At 43.2% G+C, this 24,076-nt stretch overlaps 1 protein-coding gene across 22 annotated transcripts in view; it reads right to left on the bottom strand.

Annotated features, from left to right (window-relative positions):
- The window catches only part of birc6 (baculoviral IAP repeat containing 6), a 163,053-nt gene that overhangs the window by 12,556 nt on the left and 126,421 nt on the right, over positions 1-24,076 (bottom strand). For all 22 annotated transcript variants that reach the window (XM_071379581.1, XM_071379588.1, XM_071379594.1 and 19 more), the window contains 5 exons: positions 22,021-22,131; positions 20,548-20,765; positions 11,266-11,427; positions 10,604-10,681; positions 3,583-3,771 (listed from right to left, as the gene is read on the bottom strand). In XM_071379581.1, coding sequence (XP_071235682.1) covers positions 3,583-3,771; positions 10,604-10,681; positions 11,266-11,427; positions 20,548-20,765; positions 22,021-22,131 — 758 coding nt within the window. The remainder of the gene's footprint in view (positions 1-3,582; positions 3,772-10,603; positions 10,682-11,265; positions 11,428-20,547; positions 20,766-22,020; positions 22,132-24,076) is intronic.

Below are 24,076 nucleotides of genomic sequence, written 5' to 3'. Positions count from 1 at the left end.
AATCACCCTGATAATTGCCTCGAAACTGAACCTAAACTAATTTCACACATAGAACAGATGAAATAAATGAAGTAAAATATGAAGGGGGAGAAGATGAACGAGGGGAAGCGAACGATGCATAATTATTTAATCACCAATTGTGAATGAAGAACAGGACGGGCCATTCTATTGAATTGGTATATTCAAATTGTAATCTCAAAATGTTATGTACCCTATATCAGTCCACCAAATCCAAGCAGTTTTATCAGTCTACTCTGGCCTACTTAGAGTAGATAGTGAGAGTGTGTGTAATTTACAATGGCAAGAAGACCAAGACGAATGGAAGCACATGCTGTGTTAGAGTTACTACAAGATCGGAATGAAAACGACAGACGGCGGGGAAGAAATGATTCATGACATCTGATTATTCTTCTGATTCTGAGCCTCGGCCTGTATAATCTACACCTCCTAGGCCTAAGTGCAAAAAAGCCAGAACGGTGCACACTGTGCAGGTGCCCACGCCACCACTAAATTAAACGTGAGACAGGAGAGAGGATGGGATAACACCGTTTAGATAGAACAAGCCGATGACAATGATACATGCCAATTATCAACACAAAATGTCAACAGAGAGCAGCCTTTAATTCTCAAGCAAACAACATCAGCAATGCACTCACTAGCTTTCGTTGTTTCCAGTGCATTCAGAAAGTATTCAGACCTTGCTTTTCCCACATTTTGTTAGGTTACAACCTTATTCTAAAAGTGATTACATTTCTTTCCTCAATCTACACACAATATCCCATAATGACAAAGCGAAAACAGCTATGCTGACATGTTTGCAAATGTATTAAAAATACATGTGTCCCCAAGAACACAGAGGCCTCCATCATTCTTAAATGGAAGAAGTTTGGAACCACCAAGACTCTTCCTAGAGCTGGCCGCCCAGCCAAACTGAGCAACCTTGGTCAGAGTGGGGACCAAGAACCCGATGGTCACTGACAGAGCTCCAGAGTTCCTCTGTGGAGATGGGAGAACCTTCCAGAAGGACAACCATTTCTGCAGCATTTCACCAATCGGTTTTTATGGTAGAGTGGCAAGACAGAAGCCACTCCTCAGTAAAAGGTACGACAGCCCGCTTGGAGTTTGGCAAAAGGCACCAGACCATGTCTAAAGAACTCTCAGACCATGAGAAACAAGATTCTTTGGCCTGAATGCCAAGCGTCACGTCTGGAGTAAATCTGGCACCATCCCTACGGTGAAGCATGGTGGTGGAAGCATCATGCTGTGGGGATGTTTTTCAGCGGCAGGGACTGGGAGACTAGTCAGGATCGAGGGAAAGATGAACAGAACAAAGTACAGCGAGATCCTTGATGAAAACCTGCTTCAGAGCGCTCAGGACCTCAGACTGGGGTGAAGGTTCACCTTCCAACAGAACAACGACCCTAAGCACACAGCCAAGACAACGCAGCAACGCTCCCATCCAGCCTGACAGAGCTTGAGAGGATCTGCAGAGAAGAATGGCAGCAATCACTGACAAAGGTGCTTTAACAAAGTGCTGAGTAAAGGGTCTGAATACTGTTTTTGCTCAGTGTGTAAATTGATAAGGAAATAAACTATTTATTCCATTTTAGAATAAGGCTGTAACATAACAAAATGTGGGAAAAGTGAAGGGGCCTAAATACACTGTATGGACATGCTACACCTTTCAGGGACTATACGGTGGCTAAGGTGCACACAGAGTAAGGAGTCACTGTCTGGGATCTGTCTTGATGAGCTGGAAGCGTTCATTCATACTTTTCTTTGGAGAAATGTCACGGGATTGCGTACGGACTCGGGAGAGGCCGAAGGTCGAGAACCGTGCGTCCCACGAAACACAACCCAGCCCCACTGCTTCTTGACACAATGCCGCTTAACCCAGAAGCCATCCAAACCAATATGTTGGCGGAAACACCGTGCACCTGGCGGCATTGCCACAGGAGTCGCTAGTGCGCGATGGGACAAGAACATCACTGCCGGCCAAACCCTCCACTAAACGGGACGACGCTGGGACAATTGTGCGCCGCCCCATGGGTCTCCCGGTCGCGTCCGGCTGCGACAGTGCCTGGACTCGAACCAGGATCTCTAGTGGCACAGCTAGCACCTCCGCACCACTCGGGAGGCGAGTATTCTAAATGTTACCTTAGATCGTCATTAACACAACCAAATGATAATTTTTGCAATAGCATATATGAAATGTATTAATTACACTGTTAGAATGTTGCAGGCAAAATGACTTGAAGGGGGGGTCCCTCAAAGCCCAGCAGTTTTAGTGTCAACTGGCCTTCCTCCCTGTCTCGCTATACAAATGAGAGATAGAGGACATGGCAGTGCTCTCCAAAGGTCCACATCCCTACTCTGTCTCCCCAGTCTGGTCTGCTCACAGGGCTAATCACCATGTCTGACGGCCTGCTAAATAATGTCTGTCTAAAGGAAAACATTGGTCCAGAGGCTCAGGTTGAGGCCCACAGACAGACATCCTGTCCTCTCTTCTGATTGCAGGTAGAGAGCGACCGGAAAATACATTATTGTTTTGGCAAAGCCAAGATGCTTGGCAGAGCAGCAAGCAACTGGGATCTTAATTTCATTCTGTGTTCTCATCCAGGTCTACATTCCCAGAATCCAATATTTTAAATCGATGTTGGCTGTGTGTGTGCACATGCACACAGGGGCGAACGACAAAGCAAAGCCAATGACAATGCCATTAATAAGAAGTTATTTCTTGCTGTGTCATGAAGCGCCAATGAGATACAATGTGACAGAGAGGAGAAGAAGAGGAACAAGAGAGTGAGTGGAATGTCGGGTGCTGAGTTCTATCTGCTCGCAGTGTGAGTGATTAGACACAGCACATGTTAGAAGCCTAACTAGAGCAGTGTTTATCTGGCTGTGGTGCCTTAAGTTCCCTCCATCAGACAGCAGCACCCACACAGGGGCCACGTATGTGGTGCTGACACACGCCTCCCCTGCCTGGAGGAAATCATGAGAAACACCTCTTCTACCACCCTCCACATCTCCCTCTGCTTCACTTTCTTTCCCTCTACCCATACCCTCTTCATCTTCCCCTCCCCCATCCTCTCCCTCGCTCCACCTCTCCCTCTCTAGGCCGAGTTGGTGACTGACTGCATCTACTGCGCTATCAGCCTGCGCAGCCGGTGTCAAGGACAGGAGGAAATCAAATACGGGGCCGATATTATCTACCTTGGAATTAATCAAAATTGAATTTATTATCTGCCACTGTTGTAATAAAGGACAGTGAAGGACTTTGGGCCTGTATCAGACCGTTTTTATTAAGCAGAGGCTGGTAGCTACAGTAATAAAGGAGTATAGTGAGTGTTATGGAAATCCATGACAGAGAATGCTACTACAATAGAATTGAGAGGCATTATTAAACACTGATGTGGGTCTGGTTGAGGTGTCAGGAAAGGTGAGGGTTAACAGTAACAGGAGGAAGGCTCCGGGTTATGTAATACTCTTACCTCTTTCAAAGAGCATGCAGGGTATCCTAACTATGTTTGAAAGGGTGAGGTACTGCAGGATAGCCTGATAGCAGGGCGGGGGGGGGCTCACCTCTTTGAAGCAAGGCGAGGCATTGCGCATCTGCTCCAGCATGGCCCACTTGACGGAGGCCTGCCGGATGTTTCCGTCGTACTCGCGGGAGCTCTGTGTGCCGCTGGGGGTTCCGCGTGAACGCTCGTAGCCCGGCTCGTTGAAGTAGGGCTCTGACACCAGGATCAGAGACTGCACTGATACCAGCACCTGGAGGAGAGAGCGAGAGGGACAGAGCGAGAGAAATAATTGAAATTGAGAGAAAAAGAGAGCGAGAAAGAGAGAGTATAATGGAATGTATTTGATCATTAGGAAATACACATACAGCCAGAACTTGTTGGGAGGTTACTGAAGAGGGTTTGGAGAGAGCCGAAGGGGGAGCAAGAGATACAAGATAAAGAGGAGACAGAAGCAGTGGGAGAGGTGAGAACCTTGCAGAGCCTACAATGAGCATCACGGCAAAAAGCCCGGGGGACACTTTACAGACAGCCTTCACGGTACGTTGCCTGTAAAAGAAATCAGGCAATGTTTTTTAGAACCCAATTCATTCAGTCCCTTTACCACATCCTTGCCGGGATGAGCCTTCTTTATCTCCCGTGCACAACAGCACGTTTTGGAGTGGGACTAGATGTGGGCTAATGTGTCTGGACGTCTATTTTATTAAATCCATTGACTGTAGAGCATCACAAAGACATCCATTATTAATTTGTAATAGGCAGGTCCTAAGAAACATAAGATAAAATACAAAAATGCATTTTCAAATGAATAGAATGGCATATTTGAGTTGAATTATGTTACTGGTCTATGCAGCCTATAGGCGACATGTCTGCACCATGCACATGAAATCAATAGGCCTAGTTATTTTGTGAAATAAACAGACAACACATTTTATAGTAGGCTAAGAAATAACAAATACAAATAATATTTTCCCCACACAACTTACAACATGGCAACCTGTGGAACCGTTGTCATAAAAGCAATATTTTGAAACTGAGCCCAAGGCAAGACCATTATTTTTTGATTCATGTTTCATCGCTTTCCTATCCCCACTCTGCTTTGTTAGGGAGCAGGCGTAGGGTCTTACATTGAGAGTATTTTCATCATGATACCGATAAAATAATAGCAATGTATATTTTCAAAAGCATGCGAGTCTCGTGTTCATATTTCACAACCTCTGCGGGCTTTTGGAGTTGCCTATACACGATCAAGCAAAAATAATAGAACTACACCTGATAGAAAAATGTATAGATGAGCTATACCACCTCTACTTATTTGCCCAGCCAGAAAACAAAATATACAGAAGGAAATCACATTGATTAATTAAGACTGTAGGCCTAGGCTACTAAGCGACTGAAGAACAAAATCATCCATTTGTTAAGCTACATAACATGCTGGCACAATGTTCTGATCAGCATTAATCAACATGCCAACTAGACAAGATGCTCATGAGCAGCACTCACCTCAGCTAATATTTCCACAGCCTAATTGTATTCTAACCAATATCCAAATGGAGACTCAGTTTAAAAGAAAAATCAGACATTCATTGATTTATCATGACGAGTCCCCACACTTGTCTGAAATTGACCACAGTGCTGGTAGGATATGGCTTCAAATGTATTATAACAATTGGATGACTGGGAGTCTTAGTTAGCAACAACTTGATGCCTCATTCGGCAAGCGGTACCAATGTACCAAGTCTGGAACCAACAGGACCCTGAACAGCTTCTACCCCCATTTTGAAGTCAGGCTGTAACAACAAAATGTTGAATAAGTCAAGGGGTCTGAATTAGAGGTCAACCGATGATTTTATGATTTTTCAACGCCGATACCGATTATTGGAGGACCAAAAAAAGCCGATACTGATTAATCTGACGATTTATATATATATATATATAAAATAATGACAATTACAACAATACTGAATGAACACTTATTTCAACTTAATATAATACATTAAATCTATTTAGTCTCAAATAAATAATGAAGCATGTTCAATTTGGTTTAAATACTACAAAACCAATGTTGGAGAAGAAAGTAAAAGTGCAATATGTACCATGTAAAAAAGCTAACGTTTAAGTTCCTTGCTCAGAACATATGAAAGCTGGTGGTTCAATATTCCCAGTTCAAAAGTTTTAGGTTGTAGTTACTATAGGAATTATGACGTGTTGACTATTTCCCTCTATACCATTTGTATTTCATAGACCTTTGACTATTGGCTGTTCTTATAGGCACTTTAGTATTGCCAGCCTAATCTCGGGAGTTGATAGGCTTGAAGTCATAAACAGCGCTGTGCTTCAAGCATTGCTAAGAGCTGCTGGCAAACGCAGGAAAGTGCTGTTTGAATGAATGCTTACGAGCCTGCTGCTGCCCACCACCGCTCAGTCAGACTGCTCTATCAAATATAAAATCATAGACTTAATAACATAATAACACACAGAAATACGAGCCTTAGGTCATTAATATGGTCAAATCCGGAAACTATCATTTCGAAAAACAAAACGTTTATTCTTTCAGTGAAATACAGAACTGTTCCGTATTTTATCGAACGGGTGGCAACCCTAAGTCAAAATATTTCTGTTACATTGCACAACCTTCAATGTTATGTCATAATTATGTAAAATTCTGGTAAATTACTTCACAACGAGCCAGGTGGCCCAAAGTGTTGCATATACCCTGACTCTGCTTGCACTGAATGCAAGAGAAGTGACAATTTCCCTAGTTAATATTGCCTGCTAACATGAATCTCTTTTAACTAAATATGCAGGTTTAAAAAAATATACTTCTGTGTATTGATTTTAAGACAGGCATTGATGTTTATGGTTAGGTACATTTGTGCAAAGATTGTGCTTTTTTCGGCAATTCGCTTTTGTTAAATCATCACCTGTTTGGCGAAGTTGAAGTAGGCTGTGATTCGATGATAAATTAACAGGCACCACGTTGATTATATGCAACGCAGGACAAGCTAGTTAACCTAGTAATATCATCAACCATGTGTACTGATTATGTGAAGATTGATTGTTTTTTATAAGATAAATGTAAATGCTAGCTAGCAACTTACCGTGGCTCCTTGCAACCTACTAGGTCCTTTTGACGCTGCACTCGCGTAAACGGTGGTCAGCCTGCCATGCAGTTTCCCCGTGGATTGCAATGTAATCGGCACCCAAAAATGCAGATAACCGATTGTTATGAAAACTTGAAATCAGCCCTAATTAATCAGCCACTGACTACGTCAGTCTGCGGGAAATAAAAGCTTAAGCTTTGATACCGGAAACATCTTTCAAATCAAATGAAATGCAGCTAGTTTGCTGTCTTTCCAGCTTCAGTTTGAAGTGATTGTTAGCTGTGTAGTTGTCTAGCTCCTCTGAATGAACAGTGTCCTGGCGAAAGAGCACATTAGAAAACAGCTTAAAGAAACCCAAATCAAATCAAAGTTTGTCACGTGCGCTGAATACAACAGGTGTAGTAGACCTTACAGTGAAATGCTTACTTACAGGCTCTAACCAATAGTGCAAAAAAGGTATTAGGTGAACAATAGGTAAGTAAAGAAATAAAAACAACAGTTAAAAGACATAGAAAAATAACAGTAGCGAGGCTACATACAGGCACCGGTTAGTCGGGCTGATTGAGGTAGTATGTACATGTAGACATGGTTAAAGTGACTATCCATATATGATGAACAGAGAGTAGCAGTAGCGTAAAAGAGGGGTTGGCAGGTGGTGGGTGGCGGGACAATGCAATTCAGATATAAAGAAAAGGTGGAAAATACTTGGCGGGATACTAAAGTTGACGGGAAAATGTTTGAAAGGTATTTAAGAGAGCGTCAAGACAAAAGCATAATTTTTCACTCTGTAAAAAAAAGATATCCTTCAATATATCTTTGTAACGATTCAATTAATGCCCCGGGTCGTCTCAAGGAGACTGGGTAAACGGCTCTCTCCATCACTCTGCCCAGTATATATTACCCACAGAGCCACTCTGTCTGGGCGGCTGCCTTCCCGTCTGCCAGCCCAAGCTGGACAACACAAAAGGTGCTCCAACCATTTGGCCTTGACGGTCAAGTAGATGTCAGCCTAACAATAGATGATGATTACCTCAATCCTTACCTCAACCATTAGTGAGGATGAAGACATAGATACTGGATGAGTGCCAAGGGCCAACGTCTACCAACTCTGACCCTGGCGACCTTTTCCTTTCGACTCTCTGAACTCCCCCACCTGTGCCCTCCCCAACCTGCTCACCGGATCTAGATATCAGGGTCGGCTGATTTTGACTTGATTCCACCACTCCCCCATTCAGCCTCCTAATTCCATTATCGATCTGGCAGACACTAACTACAATAATAATCAATGGAGACGTCTCTATCTAGATTCAAACTCTCCAATGCTGCAAATGAGAGAATAAAAAAAGGGAGCCATTTCCAAGGACTCTTTGACTTGTTCCTGAATCAATACATACCAAAAAATGACTCTCCCGTATGCACAGTGGATGACATGTTTGATGGATGGACTCGCAAGGACAAACCTCTGGCCACAATGCCTACAGACACCAGGGATATGGCTCGACCGATACCATATTCAATATACAGTATAGTGTACTACTTAAGACTAGCATGTGACCCCGTTTCATATATAGTGCACTACTCAGGTCAAAAGTAGTGCACTAAATAGGGAGCTATTTGAGATTTGCATCAAGGCCTCTACGAGTACAACACAAACAGAGTTGAGACTGGCTGTCAATGACAAAGCTGGTGTTAATACCCCTAAACAGCCCATCTCAAAGGGGTGGGTGTCGAGAGGGGATTGCCTTGTAATTCTAACCCTTTAGACTCGTGGGATTGGCCTATCTGGATAGGGCTAAATAGAAAAATGAAAAGTATATGCAGAACCATGGTAGAAATTAAAAGGGAACCTTTTGAAAATTATGGGGAAATATTTATAATAAAAGGTGAAACTAAATATAATCTGACAAGACTGAATCCAAACATTACACTGTTTGATTTTATGTGCATTTTACATTTACTGTACTTTTTGCAGCATTTGTTGCTAACGAAAAAAACAAAAAACAACTCTGGACACATTCAGTAACATCAGAATATTCATGTTGTAGTTGTTTTGTTTGTAACACAACCCTGCATCCCGCCATCAATTCCTGTTGTTTACGCATTTCAAAAATGCATAAACAATACTGGCGAGAACTGGAACACGCTGTCGTACACTTCGATCCAGAGCATCCCAAACATGATCAATGGGTGACATGTCTGGTAAGTATGCAGGCCATGGAAGAACTGGGACATTTTCAGCTTCCAGGAATTGTGTACAGATCCTTGCGACATGGCGCTATGCATTATGCTGAAACATGAGGTGATGGCAGCGGACGAATGGCACAACATTGCCCCACATGACGTCATACACGCTGTCTGCCCGGTACAGTTGAAACGGGAAAAGCACACTTCTCCAGCGTGTCAGTGGCCATCGAAGGTGAGCATTTGCCCATTGAAGTAGGTTACGACGCCGAACTGCAGTCAGGTCAAGACCCTGGTGAGGATGGCGAGCAAGCAGATGATTTTCCTTGAGAGTTTTTTGACAGTTTGTACAGAAATTCTTTGGTTGTGCAAACCCACAGCTGTATGGGTGGTTAGTCTCAGACGATCCCGTAGGTGAAGAAGCCGGATGTGGAGGTCCTTGGCTGGCGTGGTTACACACGGTCTGCGGTTGGACATACTGACACATTTTCGAAAACGACGTTATGGTAGTGAAATTAACATTACATTCTCTGGCAACAGCTCTGGCGGACATTCCTGCAGTCAGCATGCCAAAAGCGTAGTCCCTCAAAACTTGAGACATCTGTGGCATTGTGTTGTGTGACAAAACTGCACATTTTAGGATGGCCTTTTATTGTCCCCAGCACAGGGCGCAAATGTGTGATGAGCGTGCTGTTTAATCAGCTTCTTGATATGCCACACCTGTCAGGTGAATGGATTATCTTGGCAAAGGACAAATGCTCACTAACAGGGATGTAAACAAATTTGTGCACAAAATTTGAGCAACAATCTTTGTGCGTATGGAATATTTCAGCTCATGAAAACATGGGACCAACACTACTTTACATGTTGCGTTTATATTTTTGTTCAGTATAAGTTACAAAATACAATCTTACAATTTTGGTACGCATAGAACAGTCACGAGTGCATTCAGATGCGTGTTCTCCGACAAATTTCTTCACCATACGACAAACATAGGCTCATTCTGTTCAGAAAAACCCAGGCTATGACAGCATGCCATCTTGTAAATGTTCATCAAGCATTGTGATCATAAACACTGACACTATATTACATGAGCTTTATGATATGGAAATTTGAAGCGCACATTTGGATTCAAGTGTTTGGCTTGCTTGTACGACATCAAAGCCGTATTTATTATAATCCTCAATGTCTCATTTTTCAAATGGCAAAAGTTGCCCAATTAGTGGGAGGGATGGGGGCAACTTCTTGTCTTGCACGTTGCTCAAGTTCACAACCGCTGTCAGTCTAAACCAGGGGAATTTTTACCCTACGAGATCCAGAGCCTGATGGTTCTGCTCTACCTGATAATTAATTACACCCACCTGGTGTCCCAGGTCCAAATCAGTCCCTGATTAGAGGGGGGAAATGAAAAAACGCAGTGGAACTGGCTTTGAGGTCCAGAGTTGAGTTTGAGGGGTCTAAACCAATACTGCGCTGTGAAGCAGAGACCTTGAGTTCTGACGTCATGTATAGCATGCTACTGTACAGCCACTGCATTCCAAGTTAGGCGATTATCAGTGTCCAAATCTTTCAACACACAACATAAACCATATTAACGGGTTTATAGTACTGAGGATCCTTAATGGCATCTGTCAAAACAGCTACCTATTGACACACCCCCTGTGGTAAAATAGAGACAGGCTGATGATCAACCATCCCCAATGACGTATGAGATTGGCGCTGGTTTTGACAGCAAAAATAAATAAATAACTGACCCATGAAAGGGTGGTGGCGGTATAGTCCAGTGGATTTCTGTCTCACCTGTAAAAAGCTAGAGGTCTGAGGGTTCCATTTCTCCTCCGGTCTCCCGTGCCAGGTGTTGAGGATACTTAAACACACCTGGAGAAGACAGAACAGATCAACAACTAAAGTTAACAGAATGATCCGTGTCAGGTAAACCTCCCTCCCTCCATTGTTGAGGAGAGGGAGAGCTGAGGCCATTTTCCCTGGCCTCCCCACCAGTGGAATCTCTGCTGTAGAAAGCCCACAGTAATTCTTATAGCAGCTGTCTCCTTCCATTATGAAAATAGATGTTCCCCGTCAAAGCCTTCCTAATGAGGAGGAGCAGATGTGGCAGGCTCCAGCACCTTTACTGCTTTTCACCAGGGGAAGAGACACCAGAAATAAACTAGTCTTGAGGAAAGGCTACTCAAGTCAAGCCTCCTCTCTCTCCTCCACTCCAAGCTATGAGAGTTAACAGGTTGATGGTACCACAGAGGGATCACTCTGGGCAGACTGGTGCTGTTATAGACTCAAATTCAACAATTTTCTTTTTGTGGAAAGCCAAAATATGAAGGGATTGGAAAATGTTACACTAAAATGTACAGTACACAGACCCAATATTTACCCTTTTGATTAAAAGCTAGGCAGTTGACCCAACTCCTCACCAACCCCTTAACCCTGAGTAAGTATATGGGACTCACCTTTCCGTCATTGTAGAGGTTTGGGTTAAAGCGCACGCTGTGTCCACCAGTGGTCTCCAGGTTGACCAGGGGCGGGGAATTGGGGTAGTCCTGGGGGAAGTACACGTCAAACTCAAAGCAGCCGTTAGCGTACGGTGTGTCCGCCGGGCCCGTGATGAGAACCTGCAGCACACAGACCACAAGGGGTTAATTAATGACCAGGGCTGTTGTGACCGTATTAAGGCCACACCGGTAGTCACGAGTCATGAAGGCAGTCAATTCCACGTGACCATTTAGTCACGGTAATTAGGCTTCTCCAAGCTCTGATGCTGCTGCAGGTCATTAGTAGCCTACCAAATTTGCTAACTGCCTGGTACTCAGCATTGTATTGTCCCTCTAAATCACTCCAAATGTAATCGAAAATCTAACCAAACACTTAATGAGAGCCCATGAGCTCATTTCAATAGGCTATGCAATTGCATGAGAAAACAGATGGCCTCTATTAAAAAGGGGAGGATCCCATAAGCTTTCTATAGGCTCGGCCAACTATATTAATTTATAAATGTTCCTTATATTAAGCACATTGCTTCTCTTTACAACAGGAGTATAGCCTACCTGGCTGGTAGGAAAATAAACCACGAGGAAAAGAGTCCGCTATTCGCTATTTACAGTTTAAGTCGGAAGTTTACATACACCTTTGCCAAATACATTTAAACTAAGTTTTTCACAATTCCTGACATTTAATCCTAGTAAAAATTCCCTGTCTTAGTTAGGATCACCACTTTATTTTAAGAATGTGAAATGTCAGAATAATAGTAGAGAGAATGATTTATTTCAGCTTTTATTTCTTTCATCACATTCCCAGTGGGTCAGAAGTTTACATACACTCAATTAGTATTTGGTAGCCTTGCCTTTAAATTGTTTAACTTGGGTCAAACGTTTTAGGTAGCCTTCCACAAGCTTCCCACAATAAGTTGGATGAATTTTGGCCCATTCCTCCTGACAGAGCTGGTGTACCTGAATCAGGTTAGTAGGCCTCCTTGCTCGCACACGTTTTTTCAGTTCTGCCCACAAATTTTCAATAGGATTGATGTCAGGGCTTTGTGATGGCCCCTCCAATACCTTGACTTTGTTGTCCTTAAGCCATTTTGCCACAACTTTGGAAGTATGCTTGGGGTCATTGTCCATTTGGAAGACCCATTTGCTACCAAGCTTTAACTTCCTGACTGATGTCTTGAGATGTTGCTTCAATATATCCACATAATTCTCCTGCCTTATGATGCCATCTATTTTGTGAAGTGTACCAGTCCCTCCTGCAGCAAAGCATCCCCACAACATGATGCCACCCCCGCGGATCACGGTTGGGATGGTGTTCTTAGGCTTGCAAGCCACCCCCTTTTTTCCTCCAAACATAACGATGGTCATTATGACCAAACAGTTCCATTTTTGTTTCATCAGACCAGAGGACATTTCTCCAAATAGTATGATCTTTGTCCCCATGTGCAGTTGCAAACCGTAGTCTGGCTTTTTTTAATAGCAGTTTTGGAGAAGTGGCTTCTTCCTTGCTGAGAGGCCTTTCAGGTTGTGTCGATATAGGACTCGTTTTACTGTGGATATAGATACTTTTGTACCTGTTTCATCCAGCATCTTCACAAGGTCCTTTGCTGTTGTTCTGGGATTGATTTGCACTTTTCGCACCAAAGTACGTTAATCTCTAGGAGACAGAACGCGTCTCCTTCCTGAGCGGTGTGACGGCTGCGTGGTCCCATGGTGTTTATACTTGCGTACTATTGTTTGTACAGATGAACGTGGTACCTTCAGGCGTTTGGACATTGCTCCCAAGGATGAACTAGACTTGTGGAGGTCTACAATAAAAAATAATTCTGAGGTCTTGACTGATTTCTTTTGATTTTCCCATGATTTTATTTATTTATTTTATTTAACCAGGTAGGCTAGTTGAGAACAAGTTCTCATTTGCAACTGCGACCTGGCCAAGATAAAGCAAAGCAGTGTGACACAGACAACAACACAGAGTTACACATGGAGTAAACAATAAACAAGCCAATAACACAATAAACAAGTCAATGACACAGTAGAAAAAAGAAAGTCTATATACAGTGTGTGCAAAAGGAATGAGGAGGTAGGCAATAAATAGGCCATAGGAGCAAATAATTACAATTTAGCAGATTAACACTGGAGTGATAAATGAGCAGATGATGATGTGCAAGTAGAGATACTGGTGTGCAAAAGAGCAGAAAAGTAATTAAAATAAAAACAGTATGGGGATGAGGTAGGTAGATTGGGTGGGCTATTTACAGATGGACTATGTACAGCTCAAGCGATCGGTTAGCTGCTGATAGTTGATGTTTAAAGTTGGTGAGGGAAATAAAAGTCTCCAACTTCAGCAATTTTTGCAATTCGTTCCAGTCACTGGCAGCAGAGAACTGGAAGGAAAGGCGGCCAAATGAGGTGTTGGCTTTGGGGATGATCAGTGAGATATACCTGCTGGAATATGTGCTACGGGTGGGTGTTGTTATCGTGACCAGTGAACTGAGATAAGGCGGAGCTTTACCTAGCATAGACTTATAGATGACCTGGAGCCAGTGGGTCTGGCGACGAATATGTAGCGAGGGCCAGCCGACTAGAGCATACAGGTCGCAGTGGTGGGTGGTATAAGGTGATTTGGTAACAAAACGGGTGGCACTATGATAAAACTGCATCTAGTTTGCTGAGTAGAGTGTTGGAAGCTATTTTGTAGATGACATCGCTGAAGTCGAGGATCGGTAGGATAACCAGTTTTACTAGGGTAAGTTTGGCGGCGTGAGTGGAGGCTTTGTTGCGAAATAGAAAGCCGATTCTAGATTTAATTTTGGATTGGAGATGTTTAATATGAGTCTGGAAGGAGAGTTTACAGTCTAGCCAGACACCTAGGTATTTATAGTTGTCCACATATTCTAGGTCGGAACCGTCCAGGGTGGTGATGCTAGTCAGGCGGGCGGGTGCGGGCAGCGAACGGTTGAAAAGCATGCATTTGGTTTTACTAGCATTTAAGAGCAGTTGGAGGCCACGGAAGGAGTGTTGTATGGCATTGAAGCTCGTTTGGAGGTTAGTTTGCACAGTGTCCAAGGAAGGGCCAGAAGTATACAGAATGGTGTCGTCTGCGTAGAGGTGGATCAGGGAATCGCCCGCAGCAAGAGCAACATCATTGATGTATACAGAGAAAAGAGTCGGCCCGAGAATTGAACCCTGTGGCACCCCCATAGAGACTGCCAGAGGTCCGGACAACATGCCCTCCGATTTGACACACTGAACTCTGTCTGCAAAGTAGTTGGTGAACCAGGCGAGGCAGTCATTAGAAAAGCCAAGGCTATTGAGTCTGCCGATAAGAATACGGTGATTGACAGAGTCGAAAGCCTTGGCCAGGTCCATGAAGACGGCTGCACAGTACTGTCTTTTATCGATGGCGGTTATGATATCATTTAGTACCTTGAGCGTGGCTGAGGTGCACCCGTGACCGGCTCGGAAGCTGGATTGCACAGCGGAGAAGGTATGGTGGTATTCGAAATAGTCAGTGATCTGTTTATTAACTTAGCTTTCGAAGACTTTAGATAGGCAGGGCAGGATGGATATAGGTCTGTAACAGTTTGGGACTAGAGTGTCTCCCCCTTTGAAGAGGGGGATGACCGCGGCAGCTTTCCAATCTTTAGGGATCTCGGACAATACGAAAGAGAGGTTGAACAGGCTGGTAATAGGGGTTGCAACAATTGCGGCGGATAGTTTTAGAAAGAGAGGGTCCAGATGATGTCAAGCCAAGAGGCACTGAGTTTGAAGGTAGGCCTTGAAATACATCCACAGGTACACCTCCAATTGAATCAAATTATGTCAATTAGTATGTCAGAAGCTGCTAAAGCCATGACATAATTTTCTGGAATTTTCAAAGCTGTTTAAAGGCACAGTCAACTTAGTGCATGTAAACTTCTGACCCACTGGAATTGTGACACAGTGAATTACAAGTGAAATAATCTGTCTGTAAACAATTGTTGGAAAAATTACTTGTGTCATGCACAAAGTAGATGTCCTAACCGACTTGCCAAAACTATAGTTTGTTAACAAGAAATGTGTGGAGTGGTTGAAAAACAAGTTTTAATGACTCCAACCTAAGTGTATGTAAACTTCCAACTTCAACTGTAAGTGTAATTTTTAAATGTATTTTTCCCGTTGCACCGGTTTCTAAATCAAAACAAATTTCACACATATTATTTTGTAAATGTAAAGACAAGATTAAATAAAGAATAGTCTGATGGGTCACAATATTAGACTATCACTTGTGAATGATGCCCAGCATAAGAAACTGCCTTTTTTTGGCAACTTTTTCTAATCATAGTCGCACACCTCATGTATCCTAGCTCATGTGCCCATGGGGTGTAGAGCCTAACTGGCATACATAAGCAGCCAGTGAGTTTCAAGTTTCAGGAAGTTCATTTTCACCATAAAAACACACCCTTATAAATAAAAGCATTACATGGATAATTGCATTTGCGGTACATTTTGATAATGGTGTTTCCCGCTAATGGAACATGTATGCTTATAGCCTACTACCATGTGACGCTTATGTGAAGAAATAGCCTAATAGTTTATCAACATTTTAAGCTAAACGTTCTTATCTGTTGCGTCAGCCACATTGCGTAAAAAAGTTAAGTGCTCAATTGGCAGCTTTATTAAATAGTACCCGCAAAACACCAGTCTCAATGTCAACAGTGAAGAGGCGACTCCGAGATGCTAGCCTTCTAGGCTTGTGGAGTGTCTGTTTCTCAAACTAGACACTAATGTACTTGTCCTCTTGCTCAGTCGTGTACCGGGGCCTCCCACTCTTTCTATTCTGGTTAGAGATCTATTCTGGTTAGAGACAGTTTGCGCTGTTCTGTGAAGGGAGTAGTACACGGCGTTGTACAAGATCTTCAGTTTATTGGCAATTTCTCGCATGGAATAGCCTTAATTTCTCAGAACAAGAATAGACTGAGTTTCAGAAGAAAGTTCTTTGTTTCTGGCCATTTTGAGCCTGTAACCGAACCCACAGATGCTGATACTCCAGATACTCAACTAGTCTAAAGAAGGCCAGTTTGATTGCTTCTTTAATCTAAACAACAGTTTTCAGCTGTGCTAACATAATTGCAAAAGGGTTTTCTAATGATCAATTAGCCTTTTAAAATCATAAACTTGGATTAGCTAACACAACGTGCCATTGGAACACAGGAGTGATGGTTGCTGATAATGGGCCTCTGTACGCCTATGTAGAGGATCCATTTTCAGCTACAATAGTCATTTACAACATTAACAATGTCTACACTGTATTTCTGATCAATTTAATGTTATTTTAAAACGGACCAAAACATTTGCTTTTCTTTCAAAAACAAGGACATTTCTATGTGACCCTAAACTTTTGAACGGTAGTGTATTTGCTTGACAATCACCGGTTGACAATTTCGTGACCGCCACAGCACTATTAATGACAATTCACTACTATAATGTTTTTCTTCAACCACACACCCATTACCACTAGAGGTAACAAAAGGATAATATTTTTCCTGACGAATATCTCATGGCTATTATAGAAATCCAATTAATTAATTTTCACACTAAAATGAGATTAGCTAATTAATCAAAGGTGCCCACAGGAAGTGAAAAATTTAAGAAATGACAAAGATGTACAGACAGATGGTTGTGATGGAGGAAAACAAATCAATAGCTCCATATGGCAATATTATTTTTTATGACGATATATCGATATTTTACTCAAAGTATCAATTTGTAAAAATTTAAGATATATACATATTTTCTTTGCTACTGTAGCTAGCCCTAGTCGGTCTTATCTACACCAAAACCAGCTTGTTCTCCATCTTTTTAAATAGTGAGCGAACATGTTTTAAGCACTTATTTCCCTGACTGACTAAACTCCTTTTTCTTATGCTCTCTCATCTCTCTGCAACGGACATAGTGAGCAATATGTTTGGACCATCAAATCACAATATCGAATTGCAATACATATAGAACTGTGAGAATCGCAATACATATCGTATCGGCACCCAAGTGTCATGATATTGTATCGTGAGGTCCCTCGCAATTCTCTACCCTTATACACAGCCTTGGGAAGATCATCAATATGATCAAATAAGAAATGGTAAAGGGATCTTGGTAATACTGCAGGAATACCCTTGTGCTTTCTGTGAACGGGAACTAAAGAGCCTTCGTCTGTATCAGAGGCTCCGTCTGATCGATGCAGGGGAAAACCTATGCGAGGAGGAAGCCCGCTCCCCCTCCCCTTGCTCGGTTCTCTGCTCAAACGCGCTGATGAGAGGGGACCTTCGCCAGAGCAGCGGGTTATTACAGAGTCACAGGTATTCAGGCTCAAGGATGGCGTGCCCGAATGGGGGGCTGTGATTTTCCACATTAGCTGCTCGCAGGAGGCCCTGACAGCGGAGGGCTAATCTGATCTGAAACCCACTGCACCGAGACCTTGTTTCAAGTGCATTTGGCTCTGCCTTTTAAAAACAAAACCCCCAGGATTCAGAGTTTCTGTGGGGGCCAGGCTCAGAGAGACATGGTATCTAGACCAGTGAGGAAGTAGGGATCCTGAAGAGAGGCCTGTGTTTTTGCAACAACAAACAAGGTGTCTTTGAGTGAAATGTCAGGCAGACTAGCTTTCTCAGCGGCTGTTTTGAGATGAAGAGGTGAATGGGGAGGGGAGGAGGGGGTAGAGCTGGCGACGCTGCCAGGCTGAGTGCTGCAGAGAACGGCAAGCTGATGAGGAGAGGGGTAGAGGCCGAGAGAAGCAGGCAGTGTGCATTTAGAAAAGCATCATGAAAAAAATGAAAATCACTGGTGCAGGGGAGTGAGGTAGAAACAAGGCGTGTTTTTAACAAGGTGTGAGAAGACATGTAACGGTTAAGAGGATGTGGACGAGCTGTAGGTAGGTAGTGTGTGTATGTACTTATGAGAGAGCGTGTGTGTTTGAGAGTGCCTGACCCCTGTCTTAGCAGCGTCAGCCATGAGTAGCAATATCAAGGGTTGTAATGCCGATCCAGCTCAGCAGAGCACTCACAAGATCGCTGGAGGGCACCGAGCGTCACTCCGGCGGTGTGTATATTTTCATATGAACATTCAGACCCAACACTTTTAGTGCACTTCCCAGAGAAGGGGAAATCTGGAGGGAGTAGCTATTAATGTCTATTAAGATAGCATGACACTATCGCACCTGGTGAAAGAATGATAATGCACAGTCTATAGCGATAGGACAGGGGAAACTTGAAATGAGGGGGCAATATGCCAGTTGGGTCCCGAGACATCCACCAGTCTCTGTCAACTTGTGGCCTTTTCTCATTGTGCTACTAAGGAAATAGTTTGTAGTGTTCTTTGCAGAAACAGAACCTTAACCGATGAGGGTTTTGACATTTACGAATGAGACTGCCATTAAATCAGAAAATGGGTCAAGGCCATTTATTAAATGTCATTGGAAAATGAGTACGACTTTCTATGACAGCCGTTGCTGAATGACCACTGGAATGCGAAAGCATAGGCTATCAACACCATATGCAGAGTCCCAAGATACCAAGCCCGTTTCCCCAAGTCATACGGGTTTAATGCCCCAAGCAGCATCCATTTGACTGGAACAGTACTGTAACACCATGTTCACTTTAACAAGCATCTCAATTGGAAAGCATTCAAATCGTCATCTGGCCATTCCCTGAGGCCATCTCTGTATCAGACAGATTGGGTCTCTAGTAAAGCACTTTCACATTCAGTGCCGTGAAAAAGTATTTGCCCGCTTTCAGATTCTTGATTTTTGACAATGAATGTTATCAGATCTTCAACCAAAACCTATTCTATTATTAGATAAAGGCAACCTGAGCGAACAAATAACAAAAATGTCATCATTCTTTAATTTATTTAAAAGGCAAAGTCATGCAACACCCAATGCCCCTTGTGAAAAGGTAATTGCCCCCTTACACTCAATAACTGGTTGTGCCACCTTTAGCTGCAATGACTGCAACCAAACACTTCCTGTAGTTGTTGATCAGTCTCTCACATCGCTGTGGAGGAATTTTTTCCAACTCTTCCATGCAAAACTGCTTTAACTCAGCGACATTCTTGGGTTTTTGAACATGAACTGCTCGTTTCAGGTCCTGACAACACCTCAAATCAGTTTTACATCTGGACTTTGACTAGGCCATTTCAAAACTTCAAATTTGTTGCTTTTCAGCCATTCTGATATAAACTTGCTTATATGTTTTGGATCATTGTCTTGCTGCATGACCCAGCTGCGCTTCAGCTCACAGACAGATGGCCTGACATTCTCCTGTAGAATTCTCTGATACAGAGCACAATTCATGGTTCCTTCTATAATGGCAAGTCGTCCAGGTCCTGAGGCAGCAAAGCATCTCCAAACCATCACAGTACCACCACCATGCTTGACCATTGGTAGAAGGTTCTTACTCTGGAATACAGTGTTTGGGTTTCACCAGACATAACAGGACGCATGTCGTCCAAAAAAGTTATACTTCTGACTCATCTGTCCATAGAACATTCTTCCAGGAGTCTTGACGACCATCCAGGTGCTTGCAGGTGGATCATGCAGCAAGACAATGATCCAAAACACACAAGCAAGTCTACATCAGAGTGGCTGAAAAGCAACAAATGTAAAGTTGTGAAATGGCCTAGTCAAAGTCCAGTCCTAAAACCGATTGATATGTGGCAGGACCTGAAATGAGCAATTCATGCTTGAAAACCCACATGCTGCTGAGTTAAATGCAGTTCTGCATGCAAGAGTGGGCCAAAATTCTTCCTCCGCGATGTGAGACTGATCAACAACTACAGGAAACGTTTGGTTACAGTCATTGCAGCTAAAGGTGGCACAGCCAGTTATTGAGTGTAAGGGGGCAATTACTTTTTCACACAGGGGCATTGGGTGTTGCAAAACTTTGTTTAAATAAATGAAATAAGTATCACATTTCTGTGGTATTTGTACACTCATATTCCCTTTATCTAATGTTAGGTTCAGGTTGAAAATCTGATCACATTCAGTGTCAAAAATATGCTAAAAATTTAGATTCTGAAAGGGAGCCAATACTTTTTCAATGCACAATATACATTGAATACCATTGAAATGATATCACTTATATAGATGAATACCTAAAATGTGAATCGTAAAATGTGGGTTCGCTACTGCATGTATAACATTGTCAGAGAATTCGATGGGTGGCCTGAGCATTAAAAAGGCATAGTGGATCCATAGATTAATATCTGTACCTTCATGATGTCCAGCCGCTCTTCGTCGCAGCGGACAAAGACGCTGGAGGAGGAGGAGAGGGGCAGCGATGTGGAGAGTGTGACGGCCTCCTGTGCCAGGCGGCGGGCGCGGGCAGCGCTGTTGGCATCGCTGGCGTTCTTCACCTGAGACATGTAGTGGTAGTTCACCTTGAACACCAGCTTCCCGTCATCGTCCTCCGTAACCATCTCAAAGGTGTCTGCCAGGGAAAGATATCACACGGTTATTAATGTCAATACCTACTGGGAATGCTGGAGAAGGTTTAAACACTTTCAAATGGTTCATTCCACACCAAAGAACAAGGCATGACACAAACATCCTCCCAGTAAATCTGGCAGTAAGTCTCTATTTAGTTATGACATGGCCCCATCTCTTGTCCTTCCATGCTGACTACACCGGCCACACACGTGCATGTTGATTTTGTCCATCCACACCAGACGCAATCATGATACACAGGTTAAAATAACAAAACCAACTGCGAACCCACTATATTAAGGTCGAAACAAACAAGAAACATTCACGGACATTTAGCTCGCTAGCTGTTGCCAGCTAGTTTGTCCTGGGTCATGAACATTGGGTTGTTATTTTACCTGACATGCATATGGTCCTTTTTTTTTTTTGCTGGTTCGTCGCAGTATTTTGACCTGGAGTCCTACAAAATCGTATGTTTTGCTACTCCAACAATTAATCCACAGATAAAAAGGGAAACCTAGTTAAGTTTTTAGTTAGTTATCTTTAATTAATCTCTCCTCGTTTGTCTTCCAAGCATCCACGTGGGTTTGTATCTTCCTGATCTTCAATAAGGAGGGGACATGCAGCGCCTCAAATAGAACCAAGATCTATTCGAGGGCTTAGCTATGCAGACGCTCGTTCACACGAGTGGTGTGGGAGAAATGATCGAATAACATGCATGTGTACATTTATTTCGCAACGCTCACGGACGCAACGTGGCCAGTGATGTTTGCATGTTAATCATATTGCACACCGGGGTCCCTGCCTTGTTGCCTTGGCGTCTCCGTCTCTCTTTTGTACTTGGACCAGAGCAAACCTGTTTACATTCATGTCACTTGCATTTACTTTCGACGTCTGCCACTCGCAAAAATCAATTGTGGCACAACAAAAGTCCCGTAATCAATCATGGCATGGCAGGATGAGAAGCGACAGCCAGAAAAGCCCTTCCTCCCAGCAGACAGGCGGCAGGATTACGTTATGTATCATTTCAGAGAGGGGTAGGAGGGGGCTGTGCTGCTGCTGTGCTCTGGGCACTATGTGCATTGAGGAGGAACCAATCAACAGACAGGCAAGGAGAGAAGAGACAGGCCCTGCCTGTAGTATGTCTAAGCATTCTCCTGTCTTAAGAGAAACAACCCCGTTTCCAACATATCTACCAAACCACACCCGGCACCACAAGTTCAATACAAACACAGAAAAACACACAAACTTAAAGCACTCACCAAACTGGAGCTTCTTCATGATGGCCACGTACTTCTCCTCGAGTGAGCGTAGGATTGACATGGGTTTGGGTCTGGTTGTTGCCTTCTTCGAGGACTCAGCCAACTTCCTCTCTGATGGAGGGAGAAATAAAAAATGAAAGTGTTACCATGGCAGGTTCAACGTTATCCCTGTTTGAGAGCCAGGCTTACCGCTATTTGGCACAACCACCCTCATCTCAGCAGGTTGCTGGCCCAGACCGATGATCTATATATACACACACTAGATGACTGACAAGGTTTAAAATCCACCACTTTTAGAAGATAATGTCTACAATAGTTTTTCCATGTTTATTCTATTATTACAGACACCTTAATTAATGCATACTTGTAAATTATATTATGTAAGGTCTACTACACCTGTTGTATTCGGTGCATGTGACGAATACAATTTGAACTAAACAAATACAAAATTTCAAGATAATTTCTTGAAAATGCCTATGTCACTGTTCCCTATACAACAAAAATGCTTAAATATGTCATTTTGTCAATGAAATATTTCATTGAAATAATGTAGACTTCTATTAATTCCTATGGAGGGGAGTGCCAATATAGCAGACCGGTGGCTTCAAAGCCTCTCACTGGACAATTACATAGCATCAGCAATCCAGGGTTTACATACATCATTGGTCCGGAACTACCATCTTTACATGAATCTACTGACAAACAAACAAACCACACTGTGATAAGGTACTGCTGAGGTCACCACTTCCTTGATATTACTATCTCACCCACTCCGACAAATAATAGATTCATATCAAAAACACAAATTCAAGCCATATTCTTCATCGCTTCAACCAGATTATCTCCGAATATCGCAGGTAACAGCAGGGTTTGTCACACCACCTTATCCGCCCCACCCATTTCCACCTTCATATTGATGAATGAATCTGCCATCATTTGGAAATGCTAACATGGAATTTCCACCAGTTTCTTCAAAGTCTAGAGTCTTATCAACAGCTTAACCATGTCCAAGACAAATGATAATGGAAACGCCCACCAATTTTCCCACCGATAAAACATAGTGGAGCGATGGGCTAGAGAGCAGTTAACGCATCAACATAATTAACTGTCTGCATATAGCATATTTATAGCACCCCAGCCCTGCTCTCACTTTGTGCTTTGGATACCACTACCTGGACAGATGTGACGCCCATTAAATTACTGGTGCATTTAACTGGCCTATTACAACCAAACTTAGGATGCCAGCGGGACATAAAGAAAAGAAGGCTGTCGATACCGTCATTTACTTTCAGTTCTATTGGCACGTTAGTGTTGGATATCGATACTTCGACAGACTGTTCCCAGTCTCACCAGTCAATACTAGGCTGTAGGAACAGAGCGCTGACCAATGTCCGCCTCCTCGTTAACCCGTCTATGGGCATTTTTTAAAAGACTAAAGTACTCATTAAGCATTTACACATTAGTCCAGCCCTCCCTTATACCGCCCATTCCCTTCTGGTACATGAATCCAGTGGCCGTTAACATATGGACTTATTTAGGTAAAGTGATGGCAGCATTGACCGGCAACTGGGCATCTCACCCCCACAATGCTCACTTAGAGCGCCATTGATTCAGCTGATTACAGGAGAGCCACTGGGAGATAGGCAATCTAATTAATAATATGCGCCGCGCAGTTGGGGGGGTGGTTACAGTCAATCCATCATAGGCACATCAACGGGTTGCTTTCTTTAGCGACGGTGAGTAAAGGCTGGCAGGAGTCCCCTGACAGCAGGTTTTAGAAGCCGAGGTCTCAGATCTCCACTACCCATTTCACCTGTCCTTCTGCGCTATGGGCCTCTGGGGAGGATTCTGTGTCTCCCTGCACTGTAGGGACACTGACAGATATACTGCATGGGGACTGTAGGACAACAGGTACCCACAATAGAACATACATAGGGCTTTGATACTAAATAGTAACCCTTTTAGAGAGAGATATGAGAGGCATGGAGTAACTTTTAACCTGTCACTTAGGGCAGTGGTTCCCAACCTTTGTGCCACGTTCCTTGAGGAACTCTTA

Source organism: Salvelinus alpinus, chromosome 32 (genome assembly GCF_045679555.1).
Source record: "Salvelinus alpinus chromosome 32, SLU_Salpinus.1, whole genome shotgun sequence".
Classification (NCBI taxonomy): Eukaryota; Metazoa; Chordata; class Actinopteri; order Salmoniformes; family Salmonidae; genus Salvelinus; species Salvelinus alpinus.
This window is presented reverse-complemented; position numbering and strand designations above follow the sequence as displayed.